General features: G+C 37.8%; 1 protein-coding gene and 1 long non-coding RNA gene across 4 annotated transcripts in view; both read right to left on the minus strand.

The window, feature by feature from the left end:
• Positions 1–24,878, minus strand: part of LOC105521818 — a 401,150-nt gene that overhangs the window by 307,652 nt on the left and 68,620 nt on the right. The window lies entirely within an intron of this gene.
• Positions 5,028–6,272, minus strand: LOC105521814 (triosephosphate isomerase). Of its 3 annotated transcripts, none has more exons than XM_011956149.1 (2): positions 6,187–6,235; positions 5,028–6,078 (listed from the first exon to the last, which is right to left on the minus strand). In XM_011956149.1, exons 1-2 carry the CDS (start codon positions 6,233–6,235, stop codon positions 5,486–5,488), a joined length of 642 nt encoding a protein of 213 aa, XP_011811539.1. In that variant the 3' UTR covers positions 5,028–5,485. The 3 variants fall into 3 exon arrangements, with proteins under 3 accessions (XP_011811539.1, XP_011811537.1, XP_011811538.1); XM_011956148.1 differs by having other exon boundaries at positions 5,034–5,737; positions 5,789–6,267; XM_011956147.1 differs by having other exon boundaries at positions 5,028–6,272.

The raw sequence follows: 24,878 nt of genomic DNA on the forward strand, positions 1-24,878 counted from the left end.
GAGAGAGACAAAAAGTAACAAATGCTAGCAAGAATGCTAAGAACATAGAGAAAGGAGAACTCTTACACGCTGGTTGGTGGGAATGTAAGTTAGTGTAGCCATTATGGAAAATAGCATGGAGGTTCCTGAAAAAAAAATCAACTAGAAATACCGTATGATCTGGCAATCCAACTACTGAGTATATATCCAAACAAAGGAAATCAGTATATTGATGAGATATCTGCACTCCAATGTTTGTGGCAGCACTATTCACAATAGCCAAGATATGGAATCAACCTAAGTGTCCAATGGCAGATAAATGGATAAAGAAAATGTGGTATATACACACAACGGATAATATTCAACCATACAACAGAATAAAACCCTGTCATTTGTGTCAACATATATAAGCTGGAGGACATCACATTAAATAAAATAAGCCAGTCACAGAAAGACAGATACCATATGTTCTCACCCAGATGTAGAAGCCAAAAGAGTTGATCTCACAGAAGTAAAGATAGAATAGTGGTTATTAGAGATTGGGAAGGGTACAGGAGGAGAGGGATAGACAAAGTTTGTTTAATGGATGCAAAATTACAGCTAAATAGGAAGAATGAGTTCTAGTGTTCTATTGCACCGCTGTTTATAGTGACTATAAATAACAACTGACTGTATGTTTTCAAATAGAAGAGTGGGCAAGAAATTTGTCAATTAGTCAGAATCTATAATAAATAATACATATATAATAAATGATAAATCATTAACAAAAATCTATGGTACCCATTATATTCGATAGGAGAAAGTATAGAGCCACTCAAACTTGCATTTTCTAAAAAATAGGCAACTACATATTGTAATTCCATTTTTAAAATAGAAAATGGACATCTATATATTGATGTATGCAGTAAAAGTCTAGAAAGAAATGAAAATGTTTTATATTTTTCCATGAGAGGTGTTAAGATCATGGATGATATCTTTTTTCTTGCTACCTTCAAATATCAGTACATTCTACAATGAGCATGTTAATACTTTCATATTCAGAAAAACAATGAATTACTTTCATTCTGGGAGAAAAAAGCAAAAAAAAAAAAAAAAAAAGCCAGACAATGATATTAGCATAGCAGATGTTCAACTATTATTTGGTTGTTTAAGGTTTATTTATTAAATGGTATAGATTCCTTGTTTATTATCCTTTCATGCATTTATTTGGCACAACCCTTCTTAGTATTAAACTTTGGCTAGGTGATTGTATAAGGGTCTTATATGGTAGCATCCGCCTACCTCTTAATTCACATATGCCTCTCGTTGGCATTTCTTCCCTGCTGCTAAATTAAAACAAGACAACAATGCTTAAGTAATTAAAAAGGGAGAAGAAGATTGTAGAATCTTCTTTTCTTACCAAAAAGTTAAGCTGGCATAGGATTTATTTAGAGAACAATAAGAACAGGAACTGTTAGCTGTAGAGGGCCTCATACATGAGGTAATTGGTGTTTTACTTTATAAATGTTCTTGAATGCCTCTCATGAAATTCTACATATATCCAATGCTTTTTTCCCCCACTGGGACATGGAGTTTTGTGTGTTATCTGAATCTTCTACATAACCAGGCTCTATTCACCAATCTCATCCCTACCCCAAAGTGATAGAGGCAACTGGGGATGTTTAAATATCGCTTGCTGAGAATTTCTGATTTCTAAAAAATATAATTGCTAATAGAATTTTTACCATCCAATTTATCTGCTCTCTAATGAGAGAGTAGGGAACTAGTTGTATTTTCTTTTTTCCTCTTTTCCTTTGTAATGTTAGATCTCCATTGGAGAGAAAAGAGCAAACAGCTGGAACTTATAACCATTTGGAAACATCAACAATGTTGAAATTTACACTCTCATGTTCAGATGTTATCAAACAATCAAAAAAGTGTGTACAAACAAAGAAAGGGGAAAGGAATTTTATGGAAGTATGGTTTGGTTGGATGGGGCACAAAAAGTTACAGTCATTTTTCAGAAAAACATTGTGAATCAGTAAGATGAGATGGATTATATTAGAGCAAGATTTTGAAGGAAATTTTGTAACTTAGTGATAGATACAGTCTATACTAGATGACTGACTTTATGAAACATGTATAGTTTTACCCACACTGCATTATATAAAAAAGAGAGGCTGAACTAATATAAAGAAACTTTGCCAGTTGGCACTCTATTTCCCATTGGATTTCAAGATCATAGTCAAACACGTATCTCCCTAATACTATTGGGCATGGTCTCTTAATAATATGCTTCCAGCAGAGAGGTTAGGCCAAGTCTTCCATTGCTAATTTATTTCCTGCTTATCTAATGGAGATTGGTTAATCCAAGTATGGCATTTTGGGATGTGGGATTAGACTAATGCTACTCTAATATAGATAATTTTTTTCTTCCTTGGGGCTCTATCTCTCAAGCTGGCTCCTGTGTTAGCATTAGCATGCTCCTCCAGCATAATTTAGCAGAAATTGGTAAAAATAGATGAGACTTAGTATCCATAAAGATCCTAAGGCGGCAAAGTTACATCGGAAGGCAGGTACAAAACTGAAATATTTCAAATATATTCAAAATCTTCCTCTTGAAATAAACTTTATTTTTATTCATGGCATCCAGGCAGGAGGTTTCTTTTCAAGCTCAAAAAATGTTGCTTCTGTTTTTTTTTTTTTGTGGGGGTGGGGTAGGAGGAAGGGTGAGAGGCATATATTTGGTGCTTTTTTACACATGGTGTATAGATAGCAATACTATCCATATTTCAAAACTCCCTTTACCTATGGAGGCAGTACAGTATAATGGTTGGTAGTGTGGACAACAGACAGATCTGGACTGAAATCGAGCTTATTAGTTGCAAGTCGTGTGATTTTGTGACTTACCTTCCCCCATGCTTCATGCCCCTCATAAGTAAACTGGAGATAATGCTTGTTACAGAAACTAAATATGACAATACACATAAAGAACATAGTAGGTAAAGTACTTACAATGGTAAGGATTTAATAAATGGTAGTACTTAATATTTTTATTACATTAGATGTATGCATTTCAAAGCTTCATTGACCAGAGTGAAATACCTATGCCTAGATAGTCTCCATTTCTTCTTTCCAGAAAAGAAAGCCAGATAGGCATGTCTTGATCAGAGAAAAGACACTAAGTAGCATTTAGTGAGGCACAAGTTTGGAGAGTGAAGTGTCAGTGGCTAAATTGTCAGATGTTAGTCTGAAATTACCATAGACAGACATTTGCAAGGATAAACCTCTGCTGTGTTCAAAGGGCACATAAAGATAAATAAAGGTGCACAGGACTTGCTAGAGAGGTAAGAATAGGAAGATAAATCCTTCCTTTATTTTAGAGAAAAAAATATGTGAGCCGCAGATAGGAAATGATTGGAAAATACATAAAAACTGAAGTTTATTTGCCAAATTCTCTTTTTTTTCTTACAGAAAACAGTTCCTGAAAATGCCTAGAGAAGGACTACATACATTGACAGAGAGAGCAGCAGCTCTAGTTCATATTTTCAGTGTTTACATTACAATAGTAAAATCACAGGGAAGCTCTTCTATGCCAGCACTTGCTACAGCGGTGTTGCAATTGATGTTAGCGCGGCAGTCTCTAGGCCTTCTGTAACACAAGTGCCACAAGCACAAACCACACATCACTCTTATATCAACAGTCCGGAGCACAGAATAAATGCTCAAAAAATGAGTTTGCTGCATCAGTGAATCAATTTTGGTGAGTTTCAGATAAGGGCATTTATTTATCACATTTGTTAATAAACTTGATTGCCAGTTACACTTCAAACAGCATATGCTTAACTAAAGCTTAAAATGAATTTCTAACTCAGTAGTTACCAAATGGTTTTAATATGAGGATCTCCTTTAAGTGTCAAAAGTTTCTATGAGTGTTTGTATTTGAATTATCTTTTGATTGAGAAAATACATGACACAGCAGCTGCCAAAGCAGTTCCCACATATACTCAAAGCTGGTAATGTAACGGGTGTGTGTGGCAGCATCTTTGTAATAGAAAAACAATCGAAAACAGGTTATGAAAACATAATAAATGTCCATCCACAGTGGATTGGTGAAAGAAATTTTGTTGCATTCATATAATGAAATGCTTTGCAGTACCAGAAAAGAAGATGGTAGATCAATATGTACTGATACAGAAACATGTCCAAGGTATATTAAGAGAGAAGATCAAATTGCCGTATGGAATGTACAGTATAATTCCCTTTCTGTATGAAAAACTACATAAATCTGTTAGGATAGGTATGGAAAAATTCTGGAAGAATATACAATAAATTGAAACAAATGATAGGAGGGAGGGCATTTACTGTTCATATTATTATCTATTATACTATTTGAGCTTTCCTGTCATAAGCATGAATCATTTGTATTTTAAAAATTAAAATTGCATACCTATGCATGTATTACGTCTCTCTCTCTCTATCCATATCTTCACCTTAATACCAGTATGTTGTACCAGTGGCTAATATTTGGTTCATGCCTTTTTGTGCAGACCATTTGCAATTATTCTGCAGCTCTCCCGTTTCTTCAGTCAGTAGAATGAACATCGGTCTTACACAGTTTTCATAACTCTTTTACGTTTTTCAGCAAAACCAACTAACCAATCAGTGGGTTTCAGATGTTTTTTAGATGCACCATTCTTTGCTCATGCTCATAAAATATTAATATTATAAGAAAGCTCAATATTAGAATGGATAAAAGTAGAACTCTTCTGGTTGGTTTAAGAATGAAGTTTCAGAATTTCTCTTCTTCCTTGTTTTGCTCACTGCCAGCCTACAGTGAGGTGTGTGGTAGAAAGGTGAGGAAGAGGAATCCATAGAACGTTAAGACCACTACCTCAACCTGTATTATCAGATCGTTTGGTTAGGAGATTCATTCAAGCTCAAACAAGCTACAGAGTTGGGATTAAAAGTCAGATTAGCAGACATGGAATTTTGTATATATAGCTTCTTTCTCTCTTTCTTTCTTTTTTGTTTTTTAAATTAAATCTATGTTTCTATGATGTAGTTTCTTTTTTTTTTTTTTTCCTAGTGCCAGGTGTTTATTCCCTCACATGTGGGTGGTTCACGTACACAGCACACAGGCATGCGTACCATGGGAGAGGGCAGCACTCCTGCCTTCTGAGGGGAGGATCTTGGCCTCATTGTGTAAGAAGGGAGAGGATGGTTTCTCTCCTGCCCTCACTAGGGTCTAGGGAACCCAGGAGCAAATCCCACCCCTTCCACCTCTCAGCCGAGGAGAAGCCACCTTGGTGACATTTAGTTCCAAGCATTCTAGTAAGTGGAGAAGGGATTGGGCTGGTCCCAACCATTACAGGGTGAAGATAGTAAAGGAAGGTACAATTTGGATGAGGCCACAGGAAGGAGCAGGTGACACCATCAGAAGCATGTGCAGGGGAGGGGCAGTTACTGGGCTTCTGGGCTGCTTAGTCCCTGGCTTGGCAGGAAGGGTAGGGAAGATGGATGGGGCTCATTGTTTGGCATTGATGATGTCCACGAATTCGGGCTTGAGGGAAGCACCACCCACAAGGAAGCCATCCACGTCAGGCTGGCTGGCCAGCTCCTTGCAGGTCGCCCCAGTCACAGAGCCTCCATAAATGATACGGGTGCTCTGAGCCACTGCTTCAGAGACGTTGGACTTAAGCCATCCTCGGAGCTTCTCGTGTACTTCCTGGGCCTGTTGGGGTGTTGCAGTCTTGCCAGTGCCAATGGCCCACACAGGCTCATAGGCCAGGACAACCTTGCTCCAGTCTTTCACATTATCTGCGATGACCTTTGTCTGCTCGAAAACAACCTTCTCAGTGATGCCAGCTTCCCTTTCATCTAGCTTCTCCCCAATACAGGCGATTACTCCGAGTTCCTCAGCCAGAGCATGGGCCACTTTCTGCCCAATCAGCTCATCTGACTCCCCAAAGACATGCCTTCTCTCTGAGTGCCCCAGGACCACCCACGTGGCTCCGCAGTCTTTGATCATGCCAGGGCTGATCTCCCCAGTAAAGGCCCCATTAGTCACTTTGTAGCAGTTCTGTGCAGCCACAGCAATCTTGGGATCTAGCTTCTGCCGGGCGAAGTCGATATAGGCAGTGGGGGGAGCACAAACCACTTCGGTGTCGGCCGGCACCTTGGCCGCGTTCAGAGTGCCGATGAGCTCCCCCAGATTCTGCTTCCTCCCGTTCATCTTCCAGTTCCCCCCAACGAAGAACTTCCTGGAAGGCGCCATGGCGATGGAGCCGAGCCGCTGAAGGTCAGTGTCTGCCGATGTAGTTTCTTTTTAGCCTTATAGTATGTCCACATTGCAAGAAATACAGGAATCATGCTTTAGGCTCATCTCTCTGACCACTCCCAACCAATGCCTAACAGAGTATTTCGTGTTTTAGATAAACAGCAAATGCGGAGTTAATTAGTGGTATTCGTGATTGAATTATATTGAATAGGTTACATGACTTTTCCAAGATCATTCAGCAGGTGAATGATACATGGGACCCATTCTTGAAACTCCGTTCCCGATCCAGGCCTCTTTCAATAATACCCGAAATCATTTTTGCCTATGTCATTTGCCACCTGTCATTTAATTTAACTTTAATTTCTGTATAACCTTAAATTTCTTTCTATGCTATTATTAACTTTTTAAACTTCTTTGAAACTTAGGAAAAATACTAAGCTGTTTTTCAATATCTCCCTTCTATGCATTCCTTCATTAATATCTCTTTCAGCTCATTTTCTAGAATTTTTTCATAGTTCTTACTATAACTCAAAATCATTTTGTGTTTTGATTTACTTTTTTTGGATATGACTCTGACTGGAATGTAATCTCTATTAGGAAAGAGACCTTGTCTCCATTGTTTACAGGACCTCTCTTTTTAATAATGGCTACACTGTTGAATGTTGAGTAGTTCAGTAATGGTTATATTATTCAGAGAGATTTTCATGCTGAAAACAACTAAAAATACGGTATTAAAAACATTTTCTTAAGCACATCTAAGGGATGATAAAATAGTAAAGTCTACAGGACAAAATCAATGAAAAGGTGGGGATCCAGAGAAGCAAGTTGAGAACGTAGTGCTGAAGTTGCCTTTGCCACAAGGGTATTTTTGAATTCTGTCAGATTCAAGCTACGGTTTTGGCCGACTCTTTGGGGGTCTTCAAACAAGGGACTGTAAAAGACAATCTACCTACATTGAGCTGGGTCCCCAAAAAGCCCCAATCCTCAAAAGATGAAGGAATCAGTAATAAGCATATCTCTACTCTTCTATCCTCTGCTTACAGAGGATTGGACTGAGTATTGCTTGGTTCATTTGGGATGCTTTGAAAAATATCAAAAAATAGTGCCTGATAAACAATAGAAAATTGTTTCTCACAGTGATAGGTCTAGGAAGTCCAAGATCAAGGTGCCCGCAGATCGGATGTGAGGGCCCACTTCCTCATAGACGTTTCCCCTATCTGTGCCCTCTCATGTTGAAGGGGCAAATGCGCTCCTTTAGGCCTCTTTTACAAGGACACTCACTCTTCACCTCCCAAGGCTCCACCACCAAATTCATCACCTTGAAGTTAGAATTTCAACACATTTATTTCGAGGTGGGATGAGGGGTGAGAAGATAAACATTCAGACCATAGTCATTTGGTACATTGAAGAGCGAGAGAGAAAATCAAAGTTGTGGCTGGTATTTTTACTGATTTGCAGCCTTCACTATGCATTGTTTTGGTGGCCCAAGGATCTCTAATCTATGAACTTGATTTGAAAAGATTCCAGACTATTAGTGCCTCTAGGCATCTGGCAGATATCAACATATATTCTCTCTGGAGGAAGGCACTTCCATGCTAGGCCTCAAGGATCCTCCTGACTAAATACACACAAAGCACTCTGTGTGAAAACCAGGAGAATCATCAGTCAGAAGGGACAGCGCTACAGAGTTTGGATACTGGAGTTACCAGTCGGGGAACTGAAACTAGTACTGCTATAATTAAAGAATTAAAAGACAAGTTTGAAAATAGCTGCAAGAAACAGCAGCTATAAAAAGTGACAGAACATTTGAAAAAATACCACCTTACACATTTTTAGAAAACTTCAGAAAACCAAACTACAACCCAATGAACAGATTTAACAGGACATAAAATACTGATGATTGTAGTCAGAGAAATCATTTAGAAAAAGCATTGAGAACTAAAAAGATGGAAAGAAGAGAGGAAAAGGTAAAAATACACAGCATAGAAGGAAGAATTCTAGTATGTGTTAGAGTCCCATAGGAGAGTTGAGAGAGGGTTAGACAGAGGTATTATTGGAAGAGAAAAGGACTGATAATTTTTTCAGTTGAAGAAAGTAATCCATAAACTCCAGAGGCTACCCCTATTCCCAGGCAGAATTAATCGAGAGAAAGCCATACTATCTACATCATTCTGAAACTCCAGACAGCCAAAACCACAGTGCCTATCATCTAACAATTGGTTGGTGAATAACTTCAGATATACGGTAATTAAAATTGAGAGCTTTGAGGGTAAACTCCCTTGTTTAATTGCATGACATAGGCCAAGCGACTTCAAGTCTCTAACCTTTAGTTTCTTCTTCTATAAAAGAGGACAATAACAGTACTCACCTTATACAATTATGGAAAGAAATAAGTATTTAAAGCATGTGAACAGTGCCTTCTATGGAAAACAAATCATAAATACAATCTACCTTTTTGGTTATTATATAGAAAATAAGATGATTATTTGGGCAATTTGGCATTTATGTATGAAACTTAAAAAGATTTTCCTAATTTTCTAAAAGTTTATGACAGAAGTACTTTGCTAGCATAATCTGCTTCTCTGTGATCTGGAATTATTTTAGAAAAATTTTGGTAAATGAAATATCCTGCAAGGTTTGGTGCACAGTCCAAAAGGCAATAATGGTAACAATTAATATTGGTATTTTGTTTTACAAGTCCAAGTGTTTTCACATAACATTCCTTGACTGGCTTTGCGAACACTACCATCTTCTGTAGAGTAGGCAACTTTCTGCAGGATTTCAAATAGAAAGCAATACTAGCTAACGTTAATTCCAAAATGAATACCAATTCCAATTAAAGTTAGAACTATACTAAAATTTTCTTTTAAAAAGCCATGATTGTCTAATATTTGTGACATATTGCCTAACCATTCCTCAAAGTAATGGCAAAAGCTTGGTCTCAGTTGTCCTCATACAATGTAAAGTTGATATTGATAGACAAAAGGTGAAGAGGACAGCATTGAAAACAGGTAGAGATGAGGAGAGAGAAATACTTTTGAACTAAGGCTTCTCATGTGTGATGGGTACAGCATATGTTAATACATTTCTGCTGGCAGAAAAAGAAAGAATAGTAGAGATGATGTAAGATTTAATAGGGTGCTATGTGAAAGTATGTTCTATTCATGAGAATGGCAGCAAGAGCTATATTTTATAATGACCATTAATTCAATGAACATGTATTTAGCACCAATTGTTTGCATCAGGTTATAAAGGATGTTTTAAAGTTAGTAATACAGTACATGTCACACTATTTATTTTAATGTTTTCTAGCTTGGTAATATATTCTTTTGTAAGGCCTGGCCACTAAAAATACAAGGTCCCAGGACAAAGGCGATGCATGCTTCTAGATTGCTGCAGAGAAAATCACTGTGAGTAACAGTATACTCATTTGGTATTGGACGCACATCTGTTACTATGTGACTAACAAACAGGGGAGGAAAAAGAAGCCTGAGGATGTATTGGTGCACAATACAAAAACACTGCAAGAGAAAGCATTATGGAGGCTAGCAAACAAAACCAATTCAATTGTTACCTTACCACACACCAAGGAATGCTGGTCACCTTTAAAACCAAGGCCAAATCAACTACTCTAAATGGTTTCCTGCTTACTAGGTTTATTCTATTAGGTCCTTTATAAAAGAGACTGTGTCTGTTTTATTTCATTTAGATAGAGGAACAGTCAGACATGTCATTAGATTACCTTTGAATTTGACCTTGTACTTGTCATTTTTTATGGTAAAGAATAGAACTTTTTTCAGGAAAAAGAAATAAAACTCTTTCAAGTTAGAGACATTGAAACCTAATAGACTGTGCTATTTAAACAGAAAACAAATGAGAATTGCTCTGAAGCCATTTTTTTTTTAATTAGCCACAAGTTCCTAAAGGACATTAAACAATTATAGAGACATATCGAGCTATGTGGTCTCAGACTTCAAGTTAACACTTATTTTCCTGGTTTCTAAAGATCTTTCATTTTCTTTAGGAATTATTTCAGGGATCTTCCTGGGTAAATCTTTATGTTTACTTAGCAGTAACTCTAGATTTGAAAACTAGAATTGTTTGCTTAGTTTTTCTTCCAAGGATTCTTCTTGGTTTGAATATTGCAGAGTATCTTTAGTTTTTATGTTAGTTCTTAATGAAATATATAGCACATAGTTCGTTATCAAAGAATGTTTTTAAAATCTGTTCTCCGAAGTGATCACTATAGCTTTCTCTTATTCCAAGGCAGGGATTCCAGTTTCATTAAGTATTATCTAGGATTTTTTTTTTTTTTTTTTTTTTTTTTTTGCCACTCTCCCCAAAACAACGTTTACTAGCCCTGTGTATTAGGAAATATTTCTATGTGCTTTACCTAAGTTACCCTCAGGTTTATTCTTTCCCATTAATATATCACATGATCTGCTTTTCTCCTTTGATTTCATTTACTTGACAGTAAACAGAAATTGTGATAGATCAAATTTTCACAAATTTTCATGTTTCATAAATGTAGTAATATGAACATCTTTCTATCCCTCATTTCATGCAGCCTTTGGAATATATTACAACTTTGGAAAATACAGTCAGCTGAAAAACTGTATTTTCATGCTAGGCTTATATTCACATGGCTTTATGATTTTTCAGTACTCACCAAGCCCCCAAAGCTGTATCTCGCTAAAGAAAAATATTGGGTTTTAAATAAATTTATAAGATCATCACTTTTATGTGACCATATAATAAAAGAACTATGTGGAAATAGTATTGATAAAATTTAAGTATTCTTTCCAGGTGTGCAGAAGAACAAAGGAATGGAATACTATGTCCCCTTTTTATATATTTATCAAAGACTACCTGACTACAGGCAACATATGTAGAACTGACTACAACTTGATATCTGGTTGGACAACTGTGAAGGTTATGGTGGCAATTAGGCAATAGTGTTCAAAGTGAATAGGAGGAAGATAAAGTCATTGTTTCATAAGCATTAACAATCGATAGAGAAGGTAATTTGTCTGAAAATTATTTTTAAAACCTTCTGTACTTAAAGTGAGTGGATAAAATTGATAACCTGGCTGTTCCTTGTACCCTAATCTATTACCAGGTACATAATGAAATGGCCTGTCTCAGTCATACTTTCAAGCATATATTAGTAATTGTGGATATGTTATTACTTAGAGTGTTTTAAATGATCAGAAGGCATTCAAATGTTTCAGGTCACTAAAACTTCCTTAAAACACGTAATGTATAAAATTACTGTGACAGTGGCTGAAATAGTACATTCTGATTTCACGTCTATTATAAACCTGCTATTTTACACAATTCAAAGAAAAATGATTCATTTTTTAAAGATAAATTTAAAATGATGAAAAGTTAAATGATAGGTAAAAGCACAAAGAGAAAAGTAAAAATATTTTTTCCTGCCTTCACACATCCACTCCTTTCTATCACCCTCTCCAACCAGGTAATGAGTTTTAAGATTTTTTTGCTCCATATCTTTCTGGCAATTTTCTAGTCACACACATGCGTGCATACACACCCACAAATGTACACCTTTTTTCTATGTAAATGAGATTGTGCTATACTTCAGCAACCTACTTTTTAATTACCTAAAAACATACTTCCTCATGTACAGGACAGATAGACCACTCTCATTTTTAAGGGCTGCATAACATGCCATTATATGAGTATACTCTAGTTTCTCTAACAAGTTCCTAATGGACAGGTATTCAGATTGTTTCCAATTGTTTTCTATGATAAAGCCACAATGTACTGTTTGACATATATCTTTGCACATCTACAGAAAAGAATTCCTAGAAAGGAAAATGGAGTGGAGTTTGTGCATTTTTTAGTTTTGATAGACCTTGTTAAATTTGTCTCCAAACATGTACCAAATTTCTTCCATTTTTCTTTTCTTTTCTTTTCTTTTTTTTTTCTTTTTGAGACGGAGTCTCGCTCTGTTGCCCAGGCTGGAGTGCAGTTGCATGATCTTGGCTCACTGCAGCCTCCACCTCCTAGCTTCGAGTGATTCTCCTGCCTCAGCCGCCTGAGTAGCTGGGATTACAGGCGCCTGCTACCAGGCCCTGCTCTTTTTTATTTTTTTATTTTTTATTTTTAGTAGAGACGGGGTTTCACCGTCTTAGCCAGGATGGTCTCGATCTCCTGACCTTGTGATCCGCCCACCACCTCAGCTGGGATCACACCCAGCCTTCTTTTTTTTTTTTTTAACTAGTAGTTTAGGAGAGAGCTTGTTTTCCTAAGACTTGGTCAAGAGTCAGTAGTATAAAGGCCTTTAAAATTTTGCAGAGTGTATCCAATTTTTAAAATTATCAGAGAAGTTGAGCATTTTTGACAAACTCTTTTCTAGAGAAGTTTTTGTTGTTAAGTAAAGAGGAATATATAATCACCCATGGTGGCTCCAATAATGACTCTCTCTCCATCTATTCCTCATTCCATTCCTGCCTCCCACTTTAGGGAATACTTACAACCTAAAAGCCTTTTTCACCTGTTCAATCTATCAATGTGAGTGCTAATTTAAAGCAAATCTTGTATATTTTAAGTGAGATGTTTCAGTGGAACCAGCTCAGGTCGATCACTTTGATACACAGGAAAAATCAGTTTAAAAGAAACATGAAGAGAGTTGAGTTTTCCATTTAAAATAGCGTTAAAGGAAAAAGTTATTTTCCTTTATCTAGGCTTTCCTGTAATGTGGCTTAAGAAAGACCGTTGGAGTAGTAAATGGAAAGAGCACATGATGTGTGTATGAGAACAATAGTGCAAACTTGTGAACTTGTCTACCCTGGGGTATCCCCGAAGACTAAGGCAGTGCCTGACTTGTATGTGCGTAACACATACAGGCTGAATGAGCACGTGAACAATTGTAAATGCTAGGCATACAAGTAAAACAATAGGGAGATCTTGCAGGAAGCATCTTGGAAGTTTTCTTTGATAAATAGAAACATTCCCGAATGTTAGTTGAAATCCTCATGGAAACGCTCAACTTTTGAAACTATCAGACCTGCAAGATGGAGTGTCTCCCTACACACTTAATAAAAATCTTCCATATTTTCTATTACTCCCAGTAATTCTGAGATCTGAAGATAAGAACAATTGTATCAATCAAAGTTTCTCTTCATCTGTCACTCTTTATTTTTGGCTGACTTTCAGCTCAGGCAGTGGAACCAGGGTCTTTAAATGCAGTTTTGTCTTTGATCAAACTCATTTCTTAGTTTATGTTCTTTATTTGCCTCTGCTTCCCCCACCCCTCCATGCTTCATAACTTTCTCTTAGTCATAAATTAAATGTTAAAGTTGCTTTTAAAAAAGCAAATAACCTACACATTGGCACGCAATTGAAAATAGTTCATTTTGATCTCTGGCATGTGTGGGTCACCAGGCACACAGTATGCCTAACAAGTAGTTAGCTCACAGCAGCTACCCCTATTGTGTGTTAGTCCTTACTTAATGTTGACATTCAGATTGCTATTATTTTAAACTCAAATAACAATAGTAGTCTAAAGAATAATGGAATACTGAAAAATCCCATATGTTCAATCTGGGTGATTTTAAAATTTTAATCAGGCAGAGGAGAACAAAACCTACATTATAGCTATGAATGTTGATGTGATTTGGTGTGAGGGCTGACGTATTGCTAACTGTTAGTGAACAACAGACTAACTCCCCTGGAAAAATACTATATAATTATGATTTTATGCCATGCTATGCTTAAAATTATTTAGAACCTTGAAGCACAGAAGGGTTCAGTTAGTCCAACACTTGGAAAGAATATCTACAAGATTCTTTCATGCTGATAATTAGTGAAACATTGGAACAAATATTCAGGGAGAAAACTAAACTACTGTTGAACAAAGGAATCGCAAACAAGGAAGGGCATGACCTCCTTCAGCAAAAATCAGGCCAGGCAAGCTTAAGAAAGGTGAGTGGGGTTGTGGAACAGGGCTTTAGGGAAATATTTGATACAACAATTATTATGTTTAAATTCTTGGATTATAAGTCCATCCTCAGAGTCTTATGAAAAATAATTTACCACAACCACATAAGGTTTAATTTAAGGAGAGAAAACATGATGCAATATTATAAAATCTATTCATCAAAAATGGCAAATCAATATATTAGAAGAACATAAATAACATATTTATGTCAAAAGTTACTAAATAGACAAAATTTCTGCAGACACTCTTCATGAAAATATTAAAAGGAATAGAAGGCTATTTTGCTATTTTTTTCCTTTGAGACAAAATCTTGCTGTGTCCCCCAGGCTGGAGTGCAGTGGATCACAGATGACTGCATCTTCAAACTCCTGGGCTCTAGTGATCCTTGCCGCCTCTGTCCCTTGAGTAACTGGGACTACAGGTGTGCCACCATGCCTTGCTAATTTAAGAGGCTGTTTCTTAAACAAGGGGAAGAGTTTCTGGTTTGAACCAACAGCCATTATTTAATGATGAAAATGAGGAATAAGATTAAGATCCCTACTATCATCACTAATTTTTACTATTATTTAGGGATTTCTGATCAACCAATGTAACATGAAACCAAATATAGGGTATAAATTTTGGGACAAGTTATCCCTGAAGAGTTTTATAAAGTAAAAGATCATGAATATGACTGACAATAGAATTATATCTAATATAAAGTTAGCAATATAATTAAAAGAAGAGATTTCAGTCAAAGTACCAACAAAAGGTAAGCAAGGAATAATCTGAAAAGGAAATTCTAAATCATATATAAAGAAAAATTACAAATATAGTTCCAATCTATACAAGTAACATATATAAAGAAAATTTAAAATTTTATTGAAATCTATAACATAAGATGTTTGAGGACAAAACATAATTGTAAAGGAGATGATTGAACTTCACTTATTTGTATATTTCATGTAGTTTCCACATGTATTTATGTGTTTCATGTAATTGAAATAAAATAAGAGTTTGGGGGAAATTTCAAATTTTTTTTTCCTACCATTCATTTAAAAAGAATAAACAGTTAAGATTAGCAAAGTAAATTTGAAAGCATTAACAGCACCACCACCAAACACATTATAAGCTTATAATATGTAAATCTACAGTTTTGAAATAAAAATAGACAGCTGAATGGAAATTAATAACCTAGAAATGCATGTTATCTATGTTAAAGTCATTGTAAGTCAGGAAAATAGGAGAAGGCTTCGTCAAAAATGGTATTGGATGAATGGTTAGCGATTTGGAAAAAATCCATGTATTCCCTGACCTCATATTATATTCCAAAATAAGTTCCAGATGGATTAATGTTAAAATAAAATAAAATAAAAATCAAACCATTGTTAACAACAAGAAACAAGTAAATAGCTAGATCTTTGGTTAGAAGACAAATATAAATTTGCAAAAGATTAAAAAGTAATCATAAAAATGCCAGTAAATTTGGCTTTATAAATATAAAATATCCTTATTTCGAAAAGAATATCCCATTCTACGTTTAATAAGGTGTTAAGAACTCTGTGATTTTAAAAAGCCCATACACATTCAAAAGTGATAGGCACAGCACACGAACTGAAAATTCACAAAAGAGGAAATACAACTAGTAAACAAACAATGGGAAAACGTTCACGTCATTAGCAGTCAAAGAAATGCAAATTAAATTTAGATTGGAGAAAAAAAGTTAGAGTTTCTAGCTCAGGCTTCTGAAAGAAGGAGGGGAATAGAAAGAGTTTGAGTCTTAGAATTTTTTGCGTGTTAGGGAAAGTGAGAGATGAATTCACCAGAGAAGGACAGGTTTTACTGATAAGAGAGTGCTGGGAAGGGAAGGGCGAGGTCCGTTTAAATGATACGGAAGCGGGGAAGGGAAGTGTTGGGTAGAGGAGGGTGTGGTCCCTGGCTAGGGCTTCACCCCCACGCACCTAGGTGAGGACAGGCACTTCTGCCTTTGCGCCCAAATGTGGTATTTTCCAAGACCACTCTGGTCCACCATGTCCTCATCCTGGGCCTATAAAAACCCGAGATCCTAGCAAGGCACAGCCAGAAGCTGCTGGACAGCAAAGGGAGCACATTAGCCAACGAAGACAAGCAGCTGGACGTGTAGAGAACATTGAGAGGACGTCGAGGGGAGCACGCTGACAAGAGCATACGGACAGACGCCAGCATGCAGGCAGGCCATCACCCGGGAGGAGGTGGAGTTTGGCCAGGGCAGTCGGAGCAGAGCCCTGGCCTCCAAGCAGTCTGACTCCAGGGGAAAACCGTTTCCCTTCTGGCTCCCCCATCTGCTGAAAGCTACTTCTACTCAATAAAACCTTGCACTCATTCCCTAAGCCTATGTGTGACCCCTTTCTTCCGGTAACCAAGGCAAGAAACCCCGGGATACAGAAATCTCTCTCTCCTTATGAAAAGAAAGGGGGTCTCATTGAGCTGACTAACACAGCTGCATACAGACGGCTAAATTAAAAGAGCACCCTGTAACATACGCCCAGTGGGGCCTCAGGAGCTGTAAACATTCACCCCTAGACACTGCCATGGGGTCGGAGCCCCACAGCCTGCCCGTCTGTATGCTCCCCTAGAGGTTTGAGCAGCGGGGCACTGAAGAAGCGAGCCACACTCCTATCACCAGCCCTTCGAGGGGAACAAGGGAACCTTTCCCGTTTCAATATGGACCGGCTGTGTTCTGTAGTTCTCTCGCACGAAGTTGCCCTGTGCACAGGTGGCTTGGTGGTGGGGAAGGAGGTAGAGAATGAGGAGCTTAGATAAAGAAGAAATCTGGCAAACGTGATAGATTGCCTCTAGTTAAGTTCAAGTAAGAATGCTAATAAACAGCTAAGAGAAGTATTAATATGGAAATCAAGCATAATCGCTCAATGAACACTGCAACAAAATTTTTTAAAAAATAGTAATAACATCTCTCGATAGGGTGTTACGAACCTGAAAGTTTGCTATCTATAGCATCATTTATAATATTGCATTATTGGATGTTAACCATGGTTAAAGAGGGTTAAAAGATTAGGGACTACTCTCAATCATTAAAATGTTATAATATTTATTGAGTACTATGTGCTGAGCATTTCAGAAAGCACTTATGGATTCTCTAATTTAGTTTTTTTAATGAGATACATGTTGTTGTTGTTGTTGTTGTTATCCTTATTTTTATGTAAAGGGAGATTAAGTCTTGGGGAGGTTACGTTGCTAGTAGACAACAGAGCTACAGTTTGAATCTGGGCATTTTTTTGTTTTTGTTTTTGAGATACAAGGTCTCATTCTGTTGTTCAGGCTGGAGTGCAGTGCAGTGGTATAATCATAGCTCACTGAAGTCTGGAACTGCTGGGTTCAGGTGATCCTCCCATCTCAGCTTCCAAGTAGCTGGGCCTACAGGCACACACAGCCACACCCAGCTAATTATTTTTTATATTTTAATTTTTTGTAGAGACAGGGTCTATTATGTTGCCTAGGCCGGTCTCGAACTCTTGAGCTCAAGCCATCCTCCTGCCTCAGCCCCCAAGTATCTAGGATTACAGTCACGAGCTACCATACCTGGTGAACTTGGACATCTTGATCACAAAACCTGCTCTTTATCACTGCAATACATGTAGGTATTGTGAACCATCGTGGCATTATTATTATTATTATTATTATTTTGACAGAGTCTCTCTCTGTTGCCAGGCTGGAGTGCAGTAGCATGATCTCGGCTTGCTGCAACCTCCACCTCCTGGGTTCAAGCGATTCTCCTGCCTCAGCCTCCTGAGTAGCTGGGACTACAGGTGTGTACCACCACGCCCAGCTAATTTTTGTATTGTTAGTAGAGACAGGGTTTTACCATGTTGGCCAGGAAGGTCTCCATCTCTTGACCTTGTGATCCACCTGCCTCAGCCTCCCAGTGTTGGGATTACAAGCGTGAGCCACTGTGCCCGGTATCACCATGGTATTCTATATGTACATTATTATTGCGATTTTAAAAAGAGCATAAAATTCAGAATTAGGTACAAAATGGTGAGAGATGTGGTGTTAAGGTGGTAGGATAGGTGATACACTGTTTCGCTTTTTTTGAAGTTTTTAAAAGTTAGAGCATAACACTTAAAAAATTTTTTTAAGTGAAGAATAATTCTCTAGCAATTAAATACATTCTCACTAATTATCCAATCATAACATGTCACACAAAGAGGAAACCTAACAATCAACCTGGATGTAGACTGGTGACATGTGTAACATGACCCCTGCAGGAATCTCAGAGGTAGTATAAGCCTCGATGAATCTGAGGGTTTTTAACCCTACACTGCTGCTGGGATAATACCTTTCCTGCCTTCTTAGTTTGAGTATGTACCAAAGAGCAACCAGCCACTAACTGGATATGATTGTTACCAACACAGGTCCGAAGTTAAGATTTTGCTAATTTTGTTACAGATAATAACTAAAGAATGAGGAGGGTAATAATGATCATGATAGTACCATTTACAGAGAATTGATTAAATGCCAGACAATATACTGAATCCTTTACTTGCATTTTTTTGGAATATTCAACTTTAGAGTAATCTCACAATATTACGGTTATCTTTATTTCATATACTTGCTGATGATGGATGTTTTTTGCTAGAAATACTATTTGGTTCTTTGCTTTAGTTTGGTTGTTTGTTTTATTTAACTTTTTTCAGAGAGAGTCTTTCTCTGTCACATAGACTGGAGTGCAGTGGCCTCAAGCTCCTGGGCCCAAGTGATCCTCCCACCTCAGTCTCCTGAGTAGTTTAGGACTATACAGGTGCTTGCCACCATGCCCAGCTCATTAAAAAAAATTTTTTTTTGGAGAGATGGCATGTCGCTTTTTTTGCTAAGTCTGGCCTCAAAACTCCTGGACTCAAGTGATCCTCCCTCCTCGGTTTCTCAAAGTGCTGGGATTATAGGTGTGAGCAACTGCATCAAGCCTGGTTGTTTTTGATAAATATAAAAAGTCATGAATTTATCTTCTTGACCCATGCACTCTGCTATTAGTGTTGACAACCCCTGCCTGAACACACTAGCTTCCAACAGTCTTGGCCCGTATTCAATCTGGTTGTGTCTCAATGAAGACGCTCATCAACCCCTGGGGTGTGTGTCTTCTTCCATCATGCATGAGTTGAGTGGACCTCATGCCAAATCACAAAATATTGAGGGGTAGATAATTGACAAGAGATATGGGAGGGAGAGAGTGAGGAAAGAAGAGAAAGGGAGAGAAGGATGGGAGGAAAGAAGCAAGGAAAGAAGGAAGGAAGGAGGGAAGGGAGGGAGGGAGGAAGGGAGGGAGGGAGAAAGGAAGGAAGGAAGGAAAGAAGGAAAGAAGGAAGGAGGGAAAAAAGGACATGGTGAGACTCATTCTGTTAACCAGGTTATATCACCATTGTGTGGAATTACTTTAGGTTTAGTCAACCCAGTTAGGCATTTTGGAAACATTATGGCGTTTGGGCTGCCTCCACAAAACAGGCTGGAAAAGTTCCCAAAATACCAGGCCACTTGGCAATGTTTATTTGGTTGGCAGCACTCTGCTGTTCCCTTCTCAGCTCTGGAAAAGTGTGAAAAGTAAAAGTTACCCCACAGGCAGCTGGGAAAATGTCTAATGGTTCTCTGGAACAGGTTAGCAATAACTAGTATGTCCAGCTTTGGATTTTACAGTTTTGAATTGAACGAATAAGACTTTTTTCAAAGTTTGACAATTGACTTGTGAAGAAAGGCTAAGCATATCTGTATTATTCAGCCCAGTAAGGGGGAGAGCCAACAGGGCCCATGCCAGGAGTGGCAGGGGCCAGCTCACCTGAGGGTAGATGCTGGTATATATTGCTATCTTGGTAATGATGCTGGAGTTGTATTTTAAAAATTGAATTAATTTATTTTGTTGAAGTTAGTAAGTATAGGACCCAATATGGGTGCTTTGTTCTAATTAACAGAATGTCAAAGGATGTATTCTTGCTTTTAAAAATAGCATCAAGCATTTTGAAAAAAAAAATCATTAAATCTAAGCGATGAACCAGAGCTGAATTTATCTCTGAGGCCGCCGCTACGTTATAGCTTGAATCTAGTGCAAGGTCCTATGGAGGGGGGGTCCAAAAATTCCATTTACTAAGGGGATACCTTTGAACATAGTCAAGGAATCATTCAAAATAAGATACTGGTAAATAACGTAAGATGATTCCAAGTACTGATATCCTTGCAGTATTCCACTTCAAAATTCTCTAATCCTAGAGCCAATAGTAGAATGCTAGAAACACCTAATGTTTGTTTCCAATAGTAATTGGAACATTGGTAATGTTTCCAATGTTTGTAAGCAGTAATATGGTACTTACATTTGTATAAATGTGTTGAAAACACGAATGTTCACTTGATATTTCTTGCTACAATTAATTCATTGATAGCTTCTTAAATGATAAAATCCCTCTTCTTATTTATACCTATGTATTATTGTAAATGATCTGTCTTGCTGCTGTTTGCTATCTTAAATACCTTTCAATGAACTTCATGGCCCTTCGTAATTTGGTCCTGCTTTACCACTCCACTTCCTCTTCTGGCTTTTGAATGGCAAAATTTTCGAGCAAACAACTACTTATCCTTTAATTTTGGGCTATACTAATACTTCCTCTATGAAGTTTCCTTGACTCCTTGAGCCGGACTTAAGTGATCTATGTTGCTGCCATTGCTCTTTGTATACACTTATTAAGACAGATATTAAGCTAAGTTTGCTCACAGGTGCTCACATCTTTTTATTTGACTGAGGACAGGGATGATACGTCGCTATTTCTGTGGGCCAGAAAACTAGCATGTTGTCTGGAACAACACTCCATGATAACTGCCTCCCATGGAAGCCCTAAAGCAGACCAGCAAGATTGGTGCTGGGGATGGTATCCCACCTACCTGTAGTCTCAAATGAGAGCCATCTGGACAAAGGAGGGACATCCTGGACTCAGGAAGTCAGGAGACAAAGGTTGGATCTCTGTGTCTTCAGTACTGTCTTTCATCATCTTCCTGGATAGGGCCAATGAAATGAGTGCCAACTAATTAGAAGATGGTTGAAATAGCTGTCACTGTGCTGGAATTTTCAGTAAATCCCAGGATCCTAAATTGTTCTGATGGATATGTGAGCCGCAGTGGACACAAGAGTGGATATGTATGCCAGAGCAGACAACTGCTACCACAGCCAGGAAGTGCACACAGTTAAATTGCCCAGGACCCCCAGAATTGCCAGTGGATTAGCTAGGCAGACTTGCCCTACTCATTTCACTAGTCTCCTAGCAAGGCAACTTGTCTTTTGTTTTGTTTTGTTTTGTTTTTCTTTTCTGAGATGGAGTCTCACTTTGTTGCCTAGGCTGGAGTGCAGTGGCACGATCTCAGCTCACTGCAAACTCCGCCTGCCATGTTCAAGTGATTCTCCTGCCTCAGCCTCCTGAGTAGCTGGGATTACAGGTGCCTGCCACTATGTCCAGCTAATTTTTGTAGTTTTAGTAGAGACGGAGTTTTGCCGTGTTGGCCAGGTGATCCACCCGCCTCCCAAAGTGCTGGGATTATAGGCATGAGTCACTGCGCCTGGCTGGCAGCTTGTATTTTATGGGATTAAATGTTTTTGTTCCACTTATTGTGTCATGTTGGGGCTTTGTTGTGTGCTTTAATGGTTTTGAGTCAATAACTGGATAAATGGATGGAATACATATGTATCACATGTCTGCACATATATGTCTAGCTAAGCTTACATGTTCGTATATTCTTATATATATTAATATGTGTGTTTGTGTATGTGTGTGTGTGTGTGCACGTGTGTATTTAAAAGTGGCCACCACATATTGTTGACTTCTGTTAAATCTATTGCTGCTTATCTGCCTTTCTTACCCACGGTATCCTTGAATCTAAGATTTATGTGATGTGATTAATTTTTGGACCTACTACATTTTTACATGATCACATTTATTAAATGTAATTTTTGCTTCAGTTCATTGCTTCATGTTGTCCAGATACTGCCAGATTCAGATTATGTCTCCTAAATCACTTGCTTTTTTCCCAGTTTTGAATCTTCTGCAATTTCAGTAGCCCATCCTCCATGTCATCATTCAAACTCTTGGTGAAAACAAACATTTAAGGTTAAGCAATGAAGTGTCACACTTATGCCGCACCACTAGAGATGTCTTTCAGACTGCCTTCTGTATATTCATTCATTCATCTTTATTAATCTATGTACTTTTCTAGACATTGAACTTATTTTTTTTACATGTTTTACAAGAGAAGTGAGGCTGTTTTGTGGTCCCAGATACTTTATGTTAGTTATATTTCCCTGATGAACCCTGTAAGTAACATCACTAAGGGAAAAATGCTGCCAGTCAGGCTCTGTTTGTTCTTGATGAACTCACAGGAGTTTTGTAATTACTCCTTCTTGTTCTCATTTTTTATAACCCATCTTGTTATTAAGCCTATTTGAATCTTCCAAAGAATATATGTGGAACTCATTGGGAAAATTGAAGATGGAAATGTTTGACATTTCCAGTCCAGGTTTTCAGCTATAAGTATGGTTTTGCCCCAGGCTCATCCTGCTTAGGGTTTTTCATAGGCTAACATTTTGAGAAGTGGGATCAGGAGTTATTAATTATCTCCATGTTAGAGGACTAAATCAGGAACAATCATTCACTCATTTATTCAATGTTATCAACATTTATTGAACACTTTCTAAAAGGTTCTGTACAGAAGTAAGACTGAATTGCCACCAACTAGATATTTACCAGATATTGGACAAGACAGAAGTCCTCCACTTGTGACCCCCAAATTAGCAGCATTAGCATGACTATGGCATTCGTTGAAAGGGAAAATTTGGGGGCTGCATCCAGACATACTGAATCAGAGACTATTGGAAGCTCTGTTTTAACAAGCTTTCTCCCTTTGAATAAATGTGATGATGCACATTAAAATTTGAGAACCATTGGAATAGACATTTATGTAAAGAAATAATTACAGTGCTATACCAAGTTGTTGCCAACACACTTCTGGAGAACAGAGGAGTGATTAAGCAAAATAATATGGGAGTACATTATCAATCTGTGTGCCTGGGTCAGACATATAAGTAGACCCAGGTATAGTTTGGTTTCAAGGGCTTCCCTACAGAAAGAAAAAGTCTCTCTAACTGCTTATTTATGTACATTGTTTTAACAGAGGGCAAAGTTAATTACTAAACCACTAGAAAATTCGCACTTCAACATGTTTTTGGAATGAGATGGAGTAGCAGAGAAAATAAACTCATCAACTAATTAATTAATCAAGACTCATAAGCAAAGGAAACCAACATCAGATGAGGTAACACTGTGAAACTTATACTGAATTATAATCAATCGATCCAGCAACAAATAAGCTTTCCAGGTTGTACAGGTGCTAGCAAATGGAGGCATGAGGGTACAAATGAGAACAGCAATCTTGGCTGCACTGATATTTCCCCCTCATGTTTGCCATCTCTGCCCTCCTTACAAAATGTACGATTATTTGGTATTGCCTAACATTTTTATATCTTAGAAGTAACATGGGTACCTGAGCTCTAAGATGCACCAATATTCTTTGAATGATTTATGAAGACTTTTGTTCATTTTTTTTTTTCAGCAAGATTTGACTTTATCTTTATTCTCAGATGATTCATTAAAGTACTACTGTAATAGATTCCCATTTAAAAAAAGTTGATTGATGCAGAATTTGTAAGGTTCTAATGACATTGCAGATTTGAGAATGACCCCCTATTTCACCTGAACAATGGACAGGTTGTTTGTTTCACATTGACATGTGATATCTAAGATCTTTATGCCACAGCTTACTAGTCTCAGGACAGAGATCTCAGTGTTCTAAGCCTCCTACACTGACCCTTCTCACATGACTGCCTGTCAGCTGTACCTAAAACAGACCTCCATTTTAGCACTTATTCCTTTTTTCTTTGTTTGTTATTACATCTGTTACTTTCATTGTAATTTAAGCATGCTAGATTTTCTGTTTAGTTCAATATTCCCAGCAGTTACCACAATACTCAAGACATGATTTGTTCAATAGGAGTTTATTGAATGATGAATGAGTGGTTAGATGGATGGATTGGTGAATCAAGTAACCCATGATGAAGTGCATAATTTTTCTTGTTCAAAAACATGGCATACTTTCTGAAAAATGGCCTCTGTCTTTCCCAGGAAACAATTAAGATAAAAACAATCGCAGAGTTTTCTGAGGGGGGGGAGCAAGATGGCCGAATAGGAACAGCTCCGGTCTCCAGCTCCCAGCGCGAGCGACACAGAAGACAAGTGATTTCTGCATTTTCAACTGAGGTACTGGGTTCATCTCACTAGGGAGTGCCGGACAATGGGTGCTGGTCAGCTGCTGCAGCCCGATCAGCCAGAGCTGAAGCAGGGTGAGGCATCGCCTCACCTGGGAAGCGCAAAGGGGAAGGGAATCCCTTTTCCTAGCCAGGGCTGAAAATTGAATAGACCAATAGCAGGCTTTGAAATTGAGGCAATAATTAATAGCCTACCAACCAAAAAATGTCCAGGACCAGATGAATTCACAGCTGAATTCTACCAGAGGTACAAGGAGGAGCTAGTACCATTCCTTCTGAAACTATTCCAATCAATAGAAAAAGAGGGAATCCTCCCTAACTCATTTTATGAAGGCAACATCATCCTGATA

The sequence above is a fragment of the Colobus angolensis genome, unplaced genomic scaffold (genome assembly GCF_000951035.1).
Source record: "Colobus angolensis palliatus isolate OR3802 unplaced genomic scaffold, Cang.pa_1.0 Scaffold41, whole genome shotgun sequence".
Classification (NCBI taxonomy): domain Eukaryota; kingdom Metazoa; phylum Chordata; class Mammalia; order Primates; family Cercopithecidae; genus Colobus; species Colobus angolensis.